At 36.7% G+C, this 20,172-nt stretch overlaps 1 protein-coding gene across 1 annotated transcript in view; it reads left to right on the top strand.

Moving 5' to 3' along the window:
- CNKSR2 (connector enhancer of kinase suppressor of Ras 2) overlaps positions 1 to 20,172 on the top strand; it is a 218,047-nt gene that overhangs the window by 84,104 nt on the left and 113,771 nt on the right. Inside the window, 3 exon segments of the mRNA XM_086608968.1 lie at positions 7,098 to 7,217; positions 11,953 to 12,012; positions 16,775 to 16,843. Coding sequence (XP_086465094.1) covers positions 7,098 to 7,217; positions 11,953 to 12,012; positions 16,775 to 16,843 — 249 coding nt within the window.

Raw genomic sequence — 20,172 nt, 5'->3', positions numbered from 1 at the left:
GGATAAACCATTAGGTGTAGTGTTTACTCCAAAACTGGAAATTAATATGCTTTCGCTAGTTTTTATTTAGAATCTTTATATTGATTTAACTTGAGATGATAAAATGTATGGAAAACTGCTCAGATTAAAAGGGTATCAGTTCTGCTTATTTGGGGAGTTATGTTAGTCATTGCAAAAGTCTGAACAGAGCTTTAAAATCTTTGAAGAATAATTTATTGATTCCATCCAGCTTTTCAAGGCTGTATATGATGGAAATATCTAGTTCAGATTAATCCATTTGAAGCAGTAGAGTATTAAAGTGAGAGCAAAGCAAGCAGGACTAATTATAGAAAGTAGAAGCCGGGCTCTAGTCAGATTAATAATAAGTTTTAACTGAATTTTCTTTTTAGTTTAATTCTATAAAAAAAGAGAATGTCTTCAGAAGGAATTTCACTTTCTTAAAATTACACTGCTTTTCCTGCAAAGAAATACAGTTTTATTGAGCTGGAAAAACACAGAAAGTAGAACCACAGAGTGAAATTAATATTCAGAAGTTTTTGAAAAACAAGTGAGCTATTTAAATTTAAAAGAGTTACTAAATTGAAAAAAAAAAAAAAGAACAAGTAATGGATCAGAATGTTCTCTTTTTGCTACAAGCCTTGCAGAAATCACAGTGATGATAATTCACTCCTGCCCACTATATTTGAATATTTGTTAAAGAACTATAATTGACTAAAAATGCATTGTCAAATTTATCATTTTTACTGTCTTATTAAAGAAAAAAAAAAGGTAACCACGTGCTTCCTTTCAAGAGTCTATATCTTGCAAATTAGGCCCAGCAAACTTCATTCCAACAGAAGCCTCTCTTTTTGCATCCAAAATAAAATTTAATTCACTGTTTAAACTTCTTGTATGTACAAATGCAAGTCCAGGCTCTGTTGATTCTAAGATTCCCAGAGTTACTGATGTATTCTCTACAGCACAACAAATGTTTTGCACTAAAAGTAATTGATTAATAATTATTTGGTTTGGCTTAAGCTAACTAGTTAGACTTCATCCTGGATGCTCATGTAGCAAATTGCTTTGTCTCAGTCCGTTGTAACTAACTGAGCTTTTTTATTGTTTCAAACAGATTAAACTTTACATTGCCAAGACATTTTTTTCTTACTTTTAGCCCTGAATGTCTGTGTGTCTTATTGGCATCCTATCCCTCACCCAAATGACGTAGGTGAAAGAGTTGATGGGGGAGGCTGGGGCTTTTCTTGCCCTCAGCCCTGGGAATGTGTTTAAGCCAGGATGCTCAGTATTGCAAATACTTGGCAAGATAGATTCAAGCTTGGTCACTAGCCTGGGTGAAAATAAGGACAGGGACAAACGCAAGTCTGTTTGCTTGACCAGAAATGCTTGGTGACCCTATAGCTGCCTGACTTGAACAGCTAACAGATGAACAGTTTGAGGAAAGGCCACAGCTTGTGAAGGCTTCTGGAGCTAACTGTGTCCCTAAGTACTTCCACTGTGCTGCAGAAGAGCACAAATTGAAGTATCCACAGAGAATCAGAACAGATGCTAATCTCATTTAGTCACTTTTAGATCTTCACCCCCCTGGCTGAAAGGAGGAGTGATTGTGGAAATTCTATTAGAAATTGGTACAGTATTATCTTTAATTCTTCATGCTCTGGGCTGTAAACTAGTTGCCTTCTGAGTGAAAGAAAATGTTTCCCTTTGAATTTCTACCAGACAACTAGATGGTATGTAGTGATATTTTTCATCCTCCTTTGAATCATTTAGCTTTGCACATAAAGGCTGTGGTGTAGCTTCAATCTGCAATTATAAGTTTGTCACTGAATAGAGAGATAGAGAGGAGAATTTATTATTAAAGTGCAGTGATGAGTTTACTGCAAAAGAGAACTGAAGTCATTGCTGTAAGGCTTACAGTGAGAACAGTCATTGCTGTAAGGCTTACAGTGTGACAAAAGGAGAAAATGTAATCATCTGTTATTTCTCTCAGTTAATCATTAGTAACTTTTTTTTTTTTTTTGGCCTGACCTAATCCTTTTCCTTTGTTCAGATACCATGCACACTGAAAGCTGAGTGCAGCCTGAGAAAGGCCGGGTGTTTTTAATGGCTGCCGATTTTTGTGGAGCAACTGGATGCTCATCCTCCTGTGTGTCTTGCTGTAGCTAGTACTGCATTGCAACGGGAATCAACAGTTACAAAAGATAAAGGATCCTGATCCTGTTAACAATGTTTTCGTAAACAAGAGATGTAGTTTTACAAAGTAACAAAAGGTAACTACCATTTGAGAGAAGAAATTAGTTGTACCATCATCCCATTGTAGCGAAACTGAAATGCACATCTATGATACAGCTTGTGCTGAAGAGTTATACTAAAAAATAATGCATTAATAAATTGTTTGGAATAAAATGAGTTGCAAAAGTGCACTGTTTGTGTGCTTTTCTTCCACTAAAATTAATTGAGTAGCCTACATGCAAAATATTATGTCAGTCCATTACTTTACATAAATTAAAATAATAATTTAAAAACTTTTTATTGATAAAAATGTAATAATACCCTCCCCTGTATTTCTTAAACCTACATAATTTATCAAACTGGCTTTACATCTGCCAAGAGGAAAGCTCCAGTGAAGACTGTGGAGCTTAGGGAAAATTTAATCAAGCTACAATTAAAGTAGCATCAAACATAACTTTAGATTTAGGCAGGGTTGTTGCTTGAATGAATATGGAATTAACCTCATAAGCCACAGTGTGAACTGTTTGGGAAGAGGAGCATAGAGTCAAAGTTGAAGAAGATTTACTTAGGAACTTTCTAAATACAATAGGATGTTTTTTACATTAAATTAACGTTGTTCCTGTGCCATGTGACAGCATCTTTGCCGTGGAAGGTCCTTATCCACTGAATAGGTCCAAGGTCTTTTTCCATAAAGAGGTCTAATGGGGAGAAAGCATGCTCCTGGTGAAAAGGCTGTTTTGTCTGTATGCTGATTTGTGCTGGTTGGTATACTAAAAAGCCTTGGCCAAGGAAGTCAATGGCAGTAATGTGGGCAGGAACTGGACAGTAACTACGTTCAGAGCCGCTGGTTAAACTCTGTTGTAAATTGACGTGACTGTACCCTATGAATGTGTTCCAGAGCCACCAAAGCTCCAATATGTTCCTGGGGCTGAATTTCCCTCCTCCTCCTCTCATATTCCTTGGACATGCACACACAAGAAAAAAAACACACAAATGGTGAATGAGATGTTTCTGAGAGTAAAGGCAAAGAAAAATGCATTATTTTGCCTGTGCCAGCCTCTGGACGTGTTTCCAGGGACCGCCTGTGTACCCTGTCTTTGCAGTGGAGAGAGGGTGCCTGCTGTGTAAGAGTGGGCCCCTTGTTGTCCTGGCTCTGGGCAAGCTCAGAGTTCCTAAAAAGTTGCCTTTCGCACAAGTCCAATAGACACTTGATCCTACTTACAGTCCAACTCTTTAACCAAGGAGAGTTTAACCAAAATTCTTTAAATGTATATATAATTAGTTAATGGAGATTTGTGAGATTCTGTAAGTGTTCTAACATAAATAGGCTTCTTATACTTTCAGAAGAAAACTAAAGGAGTTGTTAGATGCTTTCTTGTAGCAGCTGAAAGCTTTGGATAGTTGGGCAGAACCCAGACTTGCATTCTAAAACAATTGCTTTTTGTTCCCAAGGTATTGAAATTATGCTGGAACAAGAAAAGTGTAATAAAATACATAATATTCTGAAATTAGATGAGTAGTTTAATTACAAACAAATGAGCAAGCCGTTTCTTGGAAGTCCAGGCAATGTGACTATGCCAGTTTACTATGCAATAGCAGTGAGCCTTAAATTTAAAATGCTCCTACAGCAAACATCCTCCCCCCTCCAAAAGAAAGGACAGTTCTCACAAGCAAGGCAAAATATGCTTGAACAAAAGAAGTTTACTGGACAGAACTATTCCATAACTAGTAAGGAGATAATGTTATGATTAGGTCTCATTATCTGGAGTGACTGTTTCTTGAGAAACACTTTATGGGTGCAGTTCATTCATGCCGTGTTGTGGTACTGAATCACTCAGGTCCGCTACTGCTCTGTTAGAAGAAAAAGCTGATTCTGTTGATCAGCAAATGAGAGAAGTAATTCAAGAACTTTTGTTCTCGCTTTTTTTGTACCTTCTGGGTTCTTTTTTGTGGTTTCCAGCCATCTCTAATTCATGGTAATCGATCTGATAACATTTAATGAAGCTTTGAAAGTTCTTTGTCTTCAACTTTTGTCTTCACCCTAGTCAGATCTGGGTACTTCTGAAGTGGAAAAGATTTTATAATAATGCGGCAGAGTTTTGCCCCTAAACATCAGTTTTTGAGGAAGACAGTTACGTATGCATCCTCACATGTTGAATGAGTGTTTACATTTTGGATAAGTCATAGAATTTGAAGCCTTCATCAGAAAGAGCATCCTCTGATTGTAGAGTCTTCTCTAGGGACTTTGCTGTGGCTCATTTATTGTGCTTAGAATGGGCACAATATTATGCTGTTGCACGGTGATATGAATATCAAAGACGGAAAGAAAGCCACAAGACCCGAAAGACAATAACCTTTTAGAAATGCATGGACGCATACGGGAGATTTTTTTCTCGTAGTAAGTTGGTGATTTTGGCATCCAATATTTCCAGACCTCCTCTTGGGGAATATTCGCATCACCTTTTTTTAGGATTGCAACCAATATAACCATATTGAGATGCTGATCTCCATAGGCTTACTGTATAGACAGTCTGTACTCCTCTCACAGAGAGGCAGAGGGAGAGCATCTGCTCCAGGGAGCTATTTAATGCATCTCAGCATGGGCTTCTATTCCAGGCCTCATCCTGGACTTGCCTCACTCCTTTCCTCATCATCTGTCAAGGCAGCCAAGGACTTTTTTTTTGAACGAGGAGCCACATCTGTGAACTTGAAATGGCATACCTTGTGTTAGGTGATAGGAAGTCTCCCTTTCCGTGCATTTTGGCATCTCTCTGCAATGCAACAGTTGGGAATAGGAGAGAAAAATCATACATTAATTCATTGTAAATTGAAGTTTCTCTGAAGCTGCTCGGGACCTCAGAAATTTAGTAGTTTTGAAAGAGATTAATAGGAAGAAAAGGTGAGTGAATACATGTCTAAAGACATATAAAAAATTCAGTTTTTATCACCAGAGAATGATTTATGATGTAGGTGTCTTCACTTCACTTGTGGAGAGCTGAGTGTTCTCTAAGTTTCTAAAAGTATTTTTTCAATAATTTTCAGTGCAATTACAAGAGAGAAGAAAATACAAATAACATGCTGGCATTGTATTAAAAAAAAAAACCCTAACAAACAGGAAATCTAAGCTTTCATTTTCATTATGGAATTTTATATTATTTTTAACTTTTTAAAATGTCAGCTCAAAGGAGTTTTGATGTATCCAAAAAGCCACAAAAACCCCAATTTTGCAATAAAGTTCACTTCATCACTTTTTCATTTCTTCCTAACTCAGGTAAAGCACAAAGCATTCGTAACTCCATTTTAAATATTTTGTGACTTCCTTTTTTCAGTAATGATTCTGCATCATTAATAAAATACATGAAATATATTCATATCTGTATTTTCATTTTAATGAAATTATTCCACATCAGAAAATACAGATAAAGCAGAAGGGATAGTTACATGTGTGTGTCTATGCTTGAAGGTGGTATTATCTCTGGAAGAAGGTCATGTTGGTAATATAAATTTTGTTATATTTTCCATTCGATTCTATTTTGTTTATTCATTCTGAAACATTATTGTTCAATGAAATAAGCCATCTATATACTAACCTAAACTTCCAACTGTTTGGGATTTTCTCCTCTTTAAATTATTTACAATGTAATGGTCTCTGTAACAGGATTAAGATTTCATTGTCACTGGAGTTTTTTGTTGCTTGTATCATTTAAGTTTTTTTGCTTTCGTTTTTGCATAGGGTATTTGTAGTTTGACATTTGGAATTACAATGGGGATTTGGCAAAGAGGTTTTGTTCAGTTTTATATTCTTTTTCCATAGCATTATTGTAGATATTTTTTACCTTTAGAAATATGCTTTGCAATCTTGGGAGGGAGGTTGGTGCAGCAGTCGTATGCAGTTGTGTTTAAGTCATTTGAGGAGACTGGTTAGCTTTAATCTTTTAAATTTGAGAGCAGTTAAGCTGGTTCTTAATTGGTTTTGGAGGTACTCACAGTTGTGGATGCAGAAGAATGTCCTAATCCCTGAATTTGCTGATAAAACACACATTTGGAAACCTGAAACAAGAAACCAGTTTTAGATGCTGAAAGGGGATTCATGGAAAACATGGAAACTCTCAAAAATGACTTGCTTACAGAAATATGAGAGGATGGTAGGAAAAAATCACAGCTTCTCTGCCTCTGAGATGAGGGAGTTCAGGGAGTGAGAGATGAGGAGATACACAGTACTCGTTTGACAGTCCCAGCCTTTTTAGAAACTTCTTGCTTTCTATCTTGCTGCAAAGAGGCTGCCAAGGATAACAGGTTTAAGAATTATCCCATGGTGAAGTGGTTGTTTATTGTAATCTTCAGGCCTGCAATAGTAAATCATACTTGGCAGCAGCAGAACGTGAGAAACTCAGGCCAAAGTCAATTAGCGTGTTTTATTAGTATAGAATAAACTTCAGAGTTAATGGGAGTTACTTGTCATCGTTAAGAGCCTGATTTTCATCTGTGCTGAACATCTGCACGTTCAACTGAAATTAGTGGGGTTTGGGGGCACTTAATGTCTCTGCCAAAGACGTGGGCAGAGCGGGCCTTTGGAGCTCACCATGCAGCTCAAGGGCAGGGCACCTGACCCGGAGAGCACATGGGAGCAGCTCCTGCAGTCCCGTTTTCTCTCTGCTCAGTTGCAAAAGCATTTGCCTCTTCTTCTTCCTTTGTCTGATGCTGTGTCAGTTCGGGGTCATCACAAAAAATGGATTTTGTACTGTAGGTGCAGTGATGCGATTTAATATATACTTTATAAATGCAGTGCTTTAAATTGTAGGTCGATATGAAAATAGTTAGCAATGGTATGCTTATTGTGACGTTTTCTTTTCTTTTTTTCTTCCTAGTGTAAAACTCTCTCTGGCGTCTGTGATCACATTATCTCACTCTCTTCTGATCCGTTGGTTTCCCAGTCTGCTCACCTTGAAGTGATCCAGCTTACAAACATCAAGCCAAGTGAAGGGCTGGTAAGAAGTACGCAGTTAATCAAACCCATCATCCAGGATGGGAAAGTGAATTTTTAAAAATAAGTTGCATACGTGGAAAGGAATAGGCTGGTTTAGCCTTTTTTGTTTTAAAGTCTGAAAATAGTTTGATTTCTCATGCTGGTTTGGTTTCTCATGCATCTGGGCCAACAGGCTGACCAATATATGCAAAGAGTTTAGTGAACAGGAAGAAATGATCGAGAAGTTCTTGCCATTTGTACCAGCTTCTGAAAAATGGTTCAGATTGTTCTAGGATCTTGAAGTTTGAAGGGATTTAAATTACTAAGATCAACTCAACCAAGAAGTTTGCGTGGGCTTATGCACAAAACCTGTCAAATTCTGGAATATGCTTCATAGTATCTCTGGGATATAAAGCTATTTTATAAGTTATTCAAAGGCTCTACGGCACTGCTGAGAAGTAGCTTATTGAATTTTATTGCAAGAACTCTGCGTGCTTAATCAGGTGCTTGTAAAGGCTCAGTGCAGGCATCCCATGTTTGCTGTTCAAGAGTTGACCATTGATCTCTTGTTTACTCAAGTAACCAACACCCACTGCATGGAAGGAAACAACACTGATAACAATTGCAGCTCTAGAACTTTACATAACTAATAATATCTCTTCCCACAAGCCTTGGAGGTAGGAGGTGATCAGAATACAGTTAACCATTTTTTGCCTAATGAAATAGCTTTTGCAACTTCTGACCAAGTTTATTCTCATTCCAATTTCTTAAATAAGGACTACTGCTGGACTCTTTGCAGAAGGTTTTTGAAGTTGCTTGAATGGTATAGTTTTGGAGAGTAATTTGGTTTGTGGATTGGTTGTTGTTGGATGTTGGGGTTTGATTTGGTTTGGTTTTTTGACCGGTTTGATATGCCAAGATTTTTAGAGCAATTATACACTAAATTAATTTTCCACTCTTGTGGCAAATCACGATTAAAATATGAGAAACAACCCAAACATTTGGATGAGTAGACCTTGCCCCATCCTTCGTTTTAGTCTGCTATTTGTTTTGCCTTCCTCCACTGGCTTTCTTTTTTATCTCTGAATCTATTTCAGACTAGTAATTTTCTCTTGTAATTTTATCTCTTCCATCTGCTCACTACAGTCAACCTTTCAAAATCCTATCTTCTGCTGTAACGAAGAAATGTTTTTCCTCTTTCTCACAACCACCTTTTTCTGGAGTTCTGTCCATTTTTATCTGAGCTCTTCTTTATTTTCCTTTCTGTCTTGTGGCTGTTGTCTTTTTTTTCCTCATTTAAGGCTTTCTGTAGGGTGATGTTAACCCCCAGTGACTGAAAAATGTTGAGCAGTATTTTTGTAAATAAGAATGTGTTTCATGTGTCTGTTACTGCTGGGTAACTGATCAGATAGAGAATCTCTTCCTCCTCTGTGCCTCTGTTTTATACCCTCTCTCTGTCTTGTCTGTTTAAATTGGAAGCTCTTAAGGTGGGTTTTTTTCTTTTAATATGTATTTGTGAACCAGCTGGACGGGGTCTTCATGCTGATTGAGGACTACCATGTCATTGTCATAAAAATTATTATATGGTGTTTTTTTTTAAATGGACAATACCGACTGTGCAGTATACAAGCCTTAGAACGATACAATGCTATTTTGATATGGTCATCTTTTTTTCCCCCTTCATCCTTGCCTGTATGCCACTGTTCTGTTGCCTCTGTATTGCACTGTGTCCTCTAGATTGTGAGCTCTCCAGAGCAGGAACTAAGGTGTATATATATTTGCACGGGGAGGGTAAATATCATACCTTTCAGTTTGCTTACAGTGCCAGTCTTACTAACAGATTGTCTTTGTACAGTTGCTCTTGGTGCTCCGTATGAAAACTTTGCTTTTGGGTTGTTAGGCTGTTTGTTTGTTTGATTGTTTGTTTTTTAAACTAAATCTTTCAATTAAGATACAGCAAATGCATATCAGTACCGCCCTGTTGAGTGCTAAGTGTGTCAATTTAAGAATTGATGGTGGAGTCTGGAGTTATGAATATCCTCTGCACATCAGAAGCACTTAGATGAATGTGAAGCTTGATAACTTCTAGACCTTCTTCCAGGATTTGTGCAGCGATGGAGATGGAAAAACGGATTACTGTCAACTTTCTTCTAGATTTTTGACCTACACGATAGTTCTGAGCTGACTCTACTGGTCACTAAATAAAATCTTCTATAAAGATGGAAAGACTTCAAGCGGAAAGAAGAGGACAAGGGTGGCTGCTAACTGAGAAGATTTTTTTTGTCACCTAGCATAAATAGAATATCTAACATCTCACAAATTTAATATCTGAGAACCTAAAGTAGACCAGCGAGAGAAAAAGGAAAGAAGAGAAGGAAATAAAAAATTTGGAAAACAATGCTATTTCCCTAAACTCATATGGTAAATACAAGATGGAATTGAGAAAACGGTTGGAGTTTTGACAACTTAAAACACATTGAAATACTATCAGGATGCTTTAATCTGCACAAATAGTTCCTTCACTGTATTTGACCTTTTTTGTGGTGAAAACGTTAAGTATCAGTCAGAGGTAAATGTAAATTGTCAGACTAATACCTCGATGCAGAAGGAAAAGGTAATTGTGTTACAGGATTTACAATGTCTTGTAGATATTAAAGCTAGTTAACACTTGTCAGAAAAACAGACCGAATAACCTGGCAAGTAGAAAATGTCATTAAAGCGTGATGTGGGAAAACTCTTGTGTCCTGGGGAAAGCAATGTTATGGGTGAGTGGGTTTTAGTATTGCTTTTTTTTTTCCCCTTGTTTTTTTTTCTTTCCTCTATCCCTGATCGGTTGCCCCAGTGTGGTTATGTGACTGGCTGCATACATGTGTTCTCCAGTGAGTGTTGCTGCAAGAAGAAATACATTTCTAGAAAAGACCAGATTAGATGTGAATTGCACTCCACCACGATAGCATACTTGGATGATCTTACTAGCCTTCAGAACAAGGCTTTGCACAAAACTAAACACTGTGTAACCATGAAGTGTGAGACTTTATCCTCTGCTTTCACTCTGACGTTTTAAGTTGAAAGCAGTAACTCACTGTCAATAAAAACAAAGACGTGACTTTCTACAGAAATTGCTCTGTGTGGGGGACCTGACTCACAGTTCCTGTCACCACGAAGTCACTGTCATTTGAGCTCTTGCCATGTCGCAGGGTGTATGGTCAGGTCACTTAGATCCAGATCCTGAGAGGGATTTAGTCCCTGGTGTTTGTTGATTTGGGGTAGGTATGAGTACCAAAGAACAGATCTCGATGTGTTTCAGCCTCTTGGGTGGCTTATTATCCTGTCTGTAAAATGTGTGCATATTAGCGTTTCCCTACCTCACAGGGGTGTTGTGAGGATAAATGTATAAGAAATTGCCATTCTATATTTGAGATAACTGACTTAAGCAGGAGACTCTGTGCACGGAGCCAATCAATGGAAAAATTGCTGAAAGTGCATGAAGGTGCTGGAAGTTCAAGAACGATGTCAGAGGCTTCCTATCTATGTAGTAACGGGCAGTTTCTTGCTTTGTTCTCTTCTAGCTGTGACAGCCCAACATGACAACTGGATTTGATGACATTACTGCTACGTATCATGCAGAGCAAACTAGGAGTTTAGTTTTGAGCCTCCTATCCTAAGAATCTTGTAAAATCCCTTTGTTTTTTTTTACTGGCGATATCATCCACTTCGTTATGTAGAGGGTACTTCCTTGTCCACACTACCAAAATGTCTGTGAATTCTGGTCCAAAATTAGATTAGTCCAACCCGATACATCTTCTTTGCCTCTTTACCATACTTAATCACCAGTGAGTGCACCCTGTTCCTCAGCTAGGAACAGACTTCTTTGTGGCACTCTGATTAAAAGGAGTAAAAGTAGGTTAGGAAGATAATGTTTACTCAAGTGCTCAATATTTACCTGTTTTCTGTGAACCATTCAGGGGAAAGGATATTCCTCAGAAGTGGTTGAATGCTCAGTGTATGTCTATTATCTCTCATTTTTCCTTCAATCACTGTCTTAGTGGATGCTGTTAAAATGTTAGAATTATGACCTGATGAAAAGTCTGAGATACTGTCTCAGTCTACCCATGCAGGAACTTCTGTTCATAAGCTATCCCTCCTTTTCCATGTATTTTTGAAAGAAGTGAGATAGCTAACAAAGTTGACGTTTAAATTTTCATCACTGAGTTTTGTAGCTGACCTGTTCACTGAGATGAGTGAGACTATCAGAAAGTCTTAGAGCCATTTCGCAGGCACGCTTCGGAGCATTGGATATCAGTTTGAAAGTTATGTTTGCAGTATTGCCTACCAGAAACTCCAGATCTTTGAAAGTCTTCTGTAGCTTCTAAAGCAAAATGTGGAAGTATTGATCATCCGAAGGCAATTTGTAATTCTGAGTTTTTTTTGTACTCGATGTTATATTTGTAGTTGAAGGAATATATTAAAAAAACATGGGAGTATTTATAGATATGACTGCAGTAAAAGTTTTAGTTTACTATTGCTAATTAAGGCCAGAATCATTTGGTCTGTTGTTCTTGAAGTGTATCAGAAAGCACTTTCCTATCCAGAGACAAATTCCTCATGGCATTAAAAAGTCTACAAATTTAAAAAAAAAAAAAAAAAGAGAAAGGGGAAAAAAAAGTTGTTTCTTTTAGAGATATGCAAATTATGTTTGGATGGTGATGGTTTATGAAACACTTTAAAAATTCTTTCCCATGATGTCTTTTTCTTAGGGTATGTACATTAAATCAACATATGATGGTCTCCATGTAATTACTGGAACAACAGAAAATGTAAGTATTGTTAATACTGTATGTTCAGGCCTGGAAGCCTTTTTGACCTTACCTGTGGTTTACGCTTTCCCTTTGCTATAGACTACATTTTGCTTGCAAAAACGTGCTAGTAGGCTGTTGAGGACCAATAGCATGTTGGACAGCAGAAACGCTTGTGCTTGCTTACCTCAGAATTGAAAGAATTGTTCCCATTTGAGGACCAGGGGAATCGGTTTTGATTTGTTCTTGCAAGACACCTAAAATGCTGCAGTTGATCAAGATAGGAAGTAGCTGTCTTGGAGTTACCTTGCTCTGTGAATAAAAGATAAATGTCTTTATTACATATAGGCTGATATGCTGGAGTTTGCTGCAGTATTAGACAAACAGCTTTTATTTTTTTCCATCTATCAAGTTTTATTTTGTAATAAATAAATGCATGGAAATGAGGACATCCCTTCACATTGACAAGTAACCATATATTTCTGCATGAACTTCTGAGTAATGCTTATAGACGGAGCACTTATTACCGGTGTACTAATTCTCTCTGAAGGTATTAAACAGCAAGCAAAACGTAATAGACTACTTTTCAACTGCCTTTGAAATACAGCCTTCTTTCCTTGTACACTGTATTTAGAGAACTGGCTGGCTGTTAGGAAGTGAGCAAAGTGATAATTTTGGGGAGAAACGCTTCTATCCATAATCTTCAATGAACATGGAACAAGCCACTAAACAATGTTTCATAATGGTTTAGGCAATTCCTTTCAAAGATTTTGATGGCATTTTCTTAAAATGAAGCTTTCAGAAATGTTTGTTTTATCGTGCTACCATGTCATCCTGTGGAAAGTGCAAACCACCTACATGGTATTTACAGCTGCTGCCTCTGATCCACAGTGAGGTTCTGTTAATGTCTCAATAAAATAGGAATATTATTTCATTCCTTCATAGAAACTGCAATCTTTTTAATTCTGCTATTGACAGGATATCCATGGGTTATACCAAATAGGTAATATCTGTTGTAGAACTTCTGTGAATGCCACTCATCTCAGAATAAAGAAAACTTAAGGAATTTCAACCTTGAAATCAAAATTCTAGGGAATCAGACCTACAGCTACAGATGTTATCAGTGAAATGAGCAAAACTAAACAAAAACAACAGAGCCATAGTTGAGCTTAGTCTGGAAAACATATGAAAGAAAGAGAATGCTTTTTACGGTTGAATTTCTCTCAAATTAAAAAAGTCATTTCTCTCCATGACTTACTAATACTGGATTTAATTTCCCAGGGGCAAAGATAAAAATAAAATCTTAATGCATTCCCTCAAAACTCTTATCTTTTGTGATTCATGAATATAATTTAAAGCCATGTCAGAAAGCTTCAGTCGTGATGACTCTTCTGCTTTCGTTACTGACTCTTTCACTCACCATATCACTCTGGAAGTGCTCACAGCAGATCAGGAAACTGCAGTCTACTGTCTAGGGAAAAACCTGTTGTACGTTAAAGTGTGTGTGAAAATGAGTAACGCCTTAGAGAAAGTAAGTTGTCTTCTGCTTTTAAACACATAATTGCTAGCTGCTTCCTTTAACAAAAACAAAAAAAAAAGAAGATATGATTCTGATAGATGCGAGGAGAGACATCTAAGCAGCGTGGCTAGAGCAAGGTCATGATGGTGCAGATGTGATCTGACCTGTTGATGTTGGCATGTTTACTACTTGTGGTACAGTTTAACTTCTAGGAAACAGTAAGAATCCAGATTCTCTTCCCTTTGGACAGAATTTTGTGGCCCTTTTCTTTCCGACTCTGCTCCTCCAAGTGAGACATAGACACAAATTTTTGTCTGACACTTTCCTGAAAGATTACAGAGAAGCACTTGTCTTTTTAATAAGCACAGTAGCATGACAGTGCTCTCCACATTAATATAATGCAGTAGCTTTTGTAGCCCCGTTTGTGCTCTTTCTGTTCACCATTAGAGGTGTTTGATGTCCAACTACAAAGCCCGTTGGGAGTTTGGATCTTGCTGTTCAGCATTAGGAGTCACCTCTCCCAACACGTCAGCCCTGCAGTTCAAAGCAGCTGAGCTCTGAAACTTGAACTGTAAGAGAGCAGGATTCCTCACAGGTCACTGCCCCATAAGAGCTTCTCTCTGGTGGTCCTGTAGCATTAAAGAAAGCTGAGCTTTCTGGTTCACATCTTCTCTCTTTTATTTGGAAGTAACAAATCTAAAAAGTGTATTCGTCCAGCAGGAGATTACAGCTTTCTAGTCGAGTAGCCCTTTTAGACCATGTTGGAAAGATTCCTTTAATTCACAAAACAAATGTATTATTCAATTGAGACCATTTTGTAATTTGATTTTCCAATAGAAAAGATTATTTTCTAAACTAATAGCATGTGAGGCATCTCCAGCAGGAGTGTAACTTTGAAGGTGGTGCTCCCAGTGTCCCCACTTACTGTACCCTGGTTGAGTTTGCAAGTTGCCCTTAGATCTCAGGGAAGAGAGGCCTTTCAGAAGAAATAACACTAAAATCTCCACTCTGGACATGCAACAAATGTGCTCTGGGGGGGTCTAAACTGGTCTTTCAGACAGAGTGAGTATACTGGGGGAATGGAACAAAGACAAGATTTAGCCTAAAGGACAAAACTAAATGTATTCTGAAGAATAAACCCTAAGAAGATTCTGAATAGCTTGTATGGTATCAATGTGAGCCTCAGCGACAGGTACTTCCATCTGTTGTTCAACTCCCTGTTGAACTGAATTACCAGCTAATGAAGATGTAGCTGTGATGTGACACGCTTTGTTCCTCCTAGTAGGACTTTTTGAATGGATGTTTTGCTTAATGATCAGCATATACATCTAAAAAAAAGAAAGAGCTTATCAATTCTCCTCTGTTTTCCTTAAATAGTGAGGATAAAAGATACTATTTCTTTATGGCAGTGTCTATATTCTTTAGTTGGGAGGAAAAAGCTGTAAAGAACAAGAGTTGCAACCTCTTCATAAGACCACAGCCTTGAGACTTCTGTATAAATGACTCACGTATAAATGAACACACCTTGCAGTGTATTTGAGGCATAATTGCAATGAGTTTTTTTAAGGTAGACTTTTCCAATTTGAAGATTGTTGGACCATATTTACTGGCCTGGCAGATTGCTACACAAAATGTCTGTTTTGTCAAGATTTAAGCTGCAAGTGCTGAAGTCAATACAGGAGAAAGTTTGTATCATAATACAGTCCTGTAGATTTCAAGGATAATGACACGAGATTCACTTGCATTGACATTTTCAAAGTCTTAGGTGTAACTACATCTGAGCTGAAATAGCAGTATTACATAGGAGGATTATAAAGATGTTTGGAGGTATGAATGAGTAGGTGTGAATAGTGAAATGGCAGGCAGAAGATAGATCTTTAGAACGTAATCACCAGTTTTTCCTCAAGTCACTCTGCCAACACCTTTAATGCTGAAATAGTGCCAAAAAGTCAAGGCTCTGTTCTTTACATAAGGAAAATGACACTTTTACCAGCACAGCTCGATTTAGGGTCTTCTGAACAACACCTCCTACAACTGAGTCATGAGTGACCCTTCTTTCAGCCTCATGTTTCTCTTGGATATCTTCCTTTTAAACACTGTCCTTAACTTAGGCCATGAATTGCCTGGAATTGTACTAGGAAGTCATGGCATAACTATGGGACATGTATTTTGAGTGTCGATGTGGTACGTAGGTTATTACAAACAGTCCACGTTTCAGGCCTGGAGCATATTCTCTAGATAACCTGTTATCTCACTGGAAAATGAATTTAATTTCTTTTCTTTTTGTAAAATTAATAGCAGCTTTTCAGAAACTTGCTCCTGAGCAACTGGCTTTTTTTGTCAAACTGTTAGTCTCACCTTCTACCTCTAAGTTGATTAAGTGCCTCCATGGGCTGGCAGCCACAATATTGAGAGAAAAATCAAAGCATTGTCAGTCCATGAAAAGCTGAAGGAACTTATTTTCCTCTAAACATAGGGATATTTCCCTCAGAAAACAGTTGGTCTACTGTAAATATAGAAGGCAGAAGAAGGGAAAGTTTTGGAGGGATGAGAGGGAAAGCTTTATGGGGGAAGGTTGGGGTTTTTTGTTGTGGGTTTTTTTGTTTGGATTTTTTTGTTGGAGTGTTTTTTTGAGGCAAAAGCAAAGCAGGAAACTACTTTGCTTTTTGAAAGTGTCATCTTTGTAGGATTTTTATACTAGTTGCATGTCTTTCGGCCTAATAATCACCCAGAAACTAAGTTACTATGTGACTTATATGATATTTCTAGTTGGTAGCTAACCTAATCCTTTCTCCTTGTGTACACTTTGAAGAACTGTAATTTACTGACGTTCTCTGCATCGTATTGAAACATTGTAGAATAAAAAGGCAATGTTGTGAAATTTGTTTATGAGGAATTGCCAATTAGTCTTGATAGGTTCAAAGTGCAGCCAAAGATTGACTTTGCAGACTTAAGAGATGTCAAGCAGGTTAAAGCACTCTTTTGGCAGAACGAAATTAAAATTAAATCCTTAGGACTCAGTTACCCTTTAATACAAGAATACTCATACTTTTCTTAACATTTTATTGTGTTGTGTACAATAGTACAGTTTATTTTTCTCCAACAACAACGAATTGATTTATTAAATATTTCTTTCTTTATTTCACAGTAAAATGTAATTATCGATCTAACCTGATTTACATAGCTTAGCAATCATAATGCTGAAAGAGAGATGATGACCAGTAAGAACTGTATTCTTTATCATCTCTTTTATTTTAAATTCAGTCACCTGCAGATCGGTGCAAGAAAATCCATGCTGGGGATGAAGTGATTCAAGTTAACCACCAAACTGTGGTATGTATAACTATGTTCTGTGTCAATTGGCACATCAGCATGTGTAGAGAACAAATGTGTAGAAAAATGTGTTTTTATAAATCATTATTTATTCTAACATCTAGATTTTCCTTTTCTCTTCTGAAACTATGTAGTTCTTTAGTTCTTAAGTTAAACCCTGTTCCTCTTAGTATCCCTGGAGGTATCAAGTTAGGCTAAATAGTTGTGGCTTGGGAGATACGTTAGGGTGTTTTCTGCTTACCCATGCCCTATTAATAAACAGTTGGGTTTAGTGTAATGGAAGGTTTGGGTCAAGGCATACTGGAATTTGGAACTGTTGTGCCCTTGTGGGTTTAAGATCAAGATCTCTTCCTGGAGGCTGGAAAACTTACTGCTTTCCAAACCTACTGGAATGTGTAGAACATGATTTTCGAGAACAAAAGGATGTAAAATTTCCATAGTGTGCCTAGGGTGTTTAGTTTAATTTAAATACAGATTTTTAAACTTGGAAAGTTAAGATGAAACAAATCTTTCAGGCATAATAGGCAAGAAAACTAATACCATGCAATTTGCTCTGTGTGTGAATAGATGCATGTTAGTTCCTGGTGATGTTATATAGGGTCAGTGAACTGTTAAAATAAAATTACCTTTTCTAAGGTAAGGCTTGGTAACAGAAAAGAGCAGACTGTCAGTGTAGAAAGCAACTATTCTTTTCAAAAGTATAAGGTTTCTTAAGAGTAGTGAAAGTCAATATATGGTATTAATTACGTGTATCCTTGCAAGCAATTTAACTGACAGAAAAATATCCTAGATCATCATTATTAATACAGCACTCATTTGTTAGAAGTGTTTCGTCATTCCCCATGGAGTTCCACTTCTAGCTTTAGGCCATTGTACATCATGTCAACTCCTCTGCACAAATTAGTGTAATATTTCAGTATACCCTCCAGCTAAGTTTGATGTCAAATATACTGTGTATGTGTGGAACTTAACTGATGAGAAGCTATCTTTTGAGCTAGGCAATGTAATTTGATCAATCTAAACAAATCAGGGTGAATTTTAATACTTTTTTTTGACCACACAGATGCTTCATAAGTGTTGTATCCCGTGATTATTTGCATGTACAGTTGATGACTAATTTACTTATTTTTCTGCACTAAGAAAGCTTGTGACATCAATTTAAAATGAAAAACATTTTAGAACATTATTATTTTGGCTATCAAAATGTATAAACATCTGAAGAAGCACATCAACAAGTGTTCAGTCGTTTTGCTAGCTAGTTTTTCCAACAAGTTCTGTTGGTGCTATATGGCAAAGTTACCTTGTCAACTTGAAAATTTCCAATCAACTAGTTATTTGTTCTGGTTTTCTTGGCACATCTACACTGGATTTATTTGTGGCACATCTAGACTGGATTTATTTGATGGAAAGATCAGATTCTTACTCCTAACACTACTAATAAAAACGTTTTGACAAGCGTTAAAATGAGCTTTCTTACCTAGTTGGATGGAATTTTGAATGGAGGTTTTAGATGTTTCGGCTTTTGCATCAGTGAAGCTAGGTATTTTGAGATATACAGAAAAAAGAGTCGATTGTACTTCTAGGAAAAAGTACCATAGGAAGCTCTGACAAACTGAATTTAATTTTTCAGCAGTAACATTTGGTGTAGAGGATATGTATAGTAAAAGACTAAGTCACACTTTTTATGTATACTCTTGCTTTGTTGTATCAACAATTTAATTAAATTCATTGGCATCTTTGATATTGTATACAAGTAACTTCTTTGTATTTTAATGTCACCTTTCCACAGTAAGTCAGCTAGCATTCTCTTAAGAATGAGATTTCACCTCCCATGTTACCTTTACAAAGATGCACTTCATTCCCTTTCCAGTTTATAGAGCCCAAATATTCAATCTTTTCTCTAGATACTGCAGCATTTTTTAAACCTCTATATTTCTTTTGGCAAGAGCCTAAATCAGTGCTTTTATACTCTGGCCGATCATAAGGAATTTACTGTCCAGTTCTAGGAATCTGTTTTGCTGGGGAGAAGAGCTATTCTTACTTAAACTGATTCTTACTTAGGAGGTAAAGGATTCTGAAGATACTACATTTTGTCCTTTCTTTTTATTGTTTTTTTTTTCACACTTCATATACTGCTTAGCAGTTGAACATGCAGCAACTGTTTTTCAGCTTACTCCTTGTGACTTGTCATACATTATCACTCATACTGACTATAGAAGTAACTGACTAAATTTTTTAAAGATCTAACTATCAAACTATAGGGAAGTATTGTTCATATGTAACTGTTATTGGGGTGATGTCTTGTAATTAGAGAATCAAAATCTAAAAAAAAAAAAAAATTTAGATTTATTTTAGAGTTAATTTTTTTTCCTGTATTTTCTTTAGTTATTTCAGTGTATTTTGTTTGTCAAAGTGAAGCTAATACCTGGCTTTCAGTACTACATATTTCAAAGAATGAATATAAATATGGGAAGAGAAATTCCACACAATTATTTTAGAAATCCAACTTGTTAGCTAACGCTTTTTACAGGTGTCAGTGTCAATAGTTATGAAAAGACTATTCTTTCAGAAAGCCCATTGGCTTTCAAATAAGCAGCATGACAAAGTAGGAGGATAGTTAAGTGCCTTATATTGATTTTTATTATACATGTCCTAGTACAGGGTGTCAAATAGTTTTAAATTCACTATTGACATCCTCTGTTTGCTTGTAGTGATGCTTAATCTTCATAGTATTTTGTTTGGCAGTGAAATCAAAGGATTTCAAGTGATCACCCTAATCTTTTGCTATATGGGTAGCAAACATGCGTAACAGGATGTATTCCATTTGTTGCTGGCAGGATGTCTGGAATGTAAATATCTTCTCAATTTTTAAAATAAAAAAATAATAAGATTAAAGCTTAAGTCACTGAAAAGTTAATATTCAGAAAATTGTCCTTTAAGTGGTTATTTATTGAGGTTAGATAGCTATGTGAATCTTCTGTGTCAGTTTCGCCTTACAGAATAGAATTTTTTTAAATAGCTCTGTAACTAACAGGCGTGACTCCCCCATTGAAATTCAAAGGATTTAGGCACTGTCTTCCCTTCAACTTCCTTGTAAATTCCATCCTTAATCTCCTCTAAAAGCCTATCTGTCTGAAATAGTTCCAATGTAAACAACAACAAAAAATCATTCAGGCAATTCAGAATTTGCACTGTACTGTAGCACTCATGTTTCTGCCCTTATATAATTCAAGAGTGTATTTTGCCTCAAGACAGTCCTCCTTTTAACCAACTGAAAGTGCAGAAAACAATATTATTGCTTGCATGAATTATTACTGTTGACAGTACTC

This window comes from Tauraco erythrolophus, chromosome 1 (genome assembly GCF_009769465.1).
Source record: "Tauraco erythrolophus isolate bTauEry1 chromosome 1, bTauEry1.pri, whole genome shotgun sequence".
NCBI lineage: Eukaryota > Metazoa > Chordata > Aves > Musophagiformes > Musophagidae > Tauraco > Tauraco erythrolophus.
This window is presented reverse-complemented; position numbering and strand designations above follow the sequence as displayed.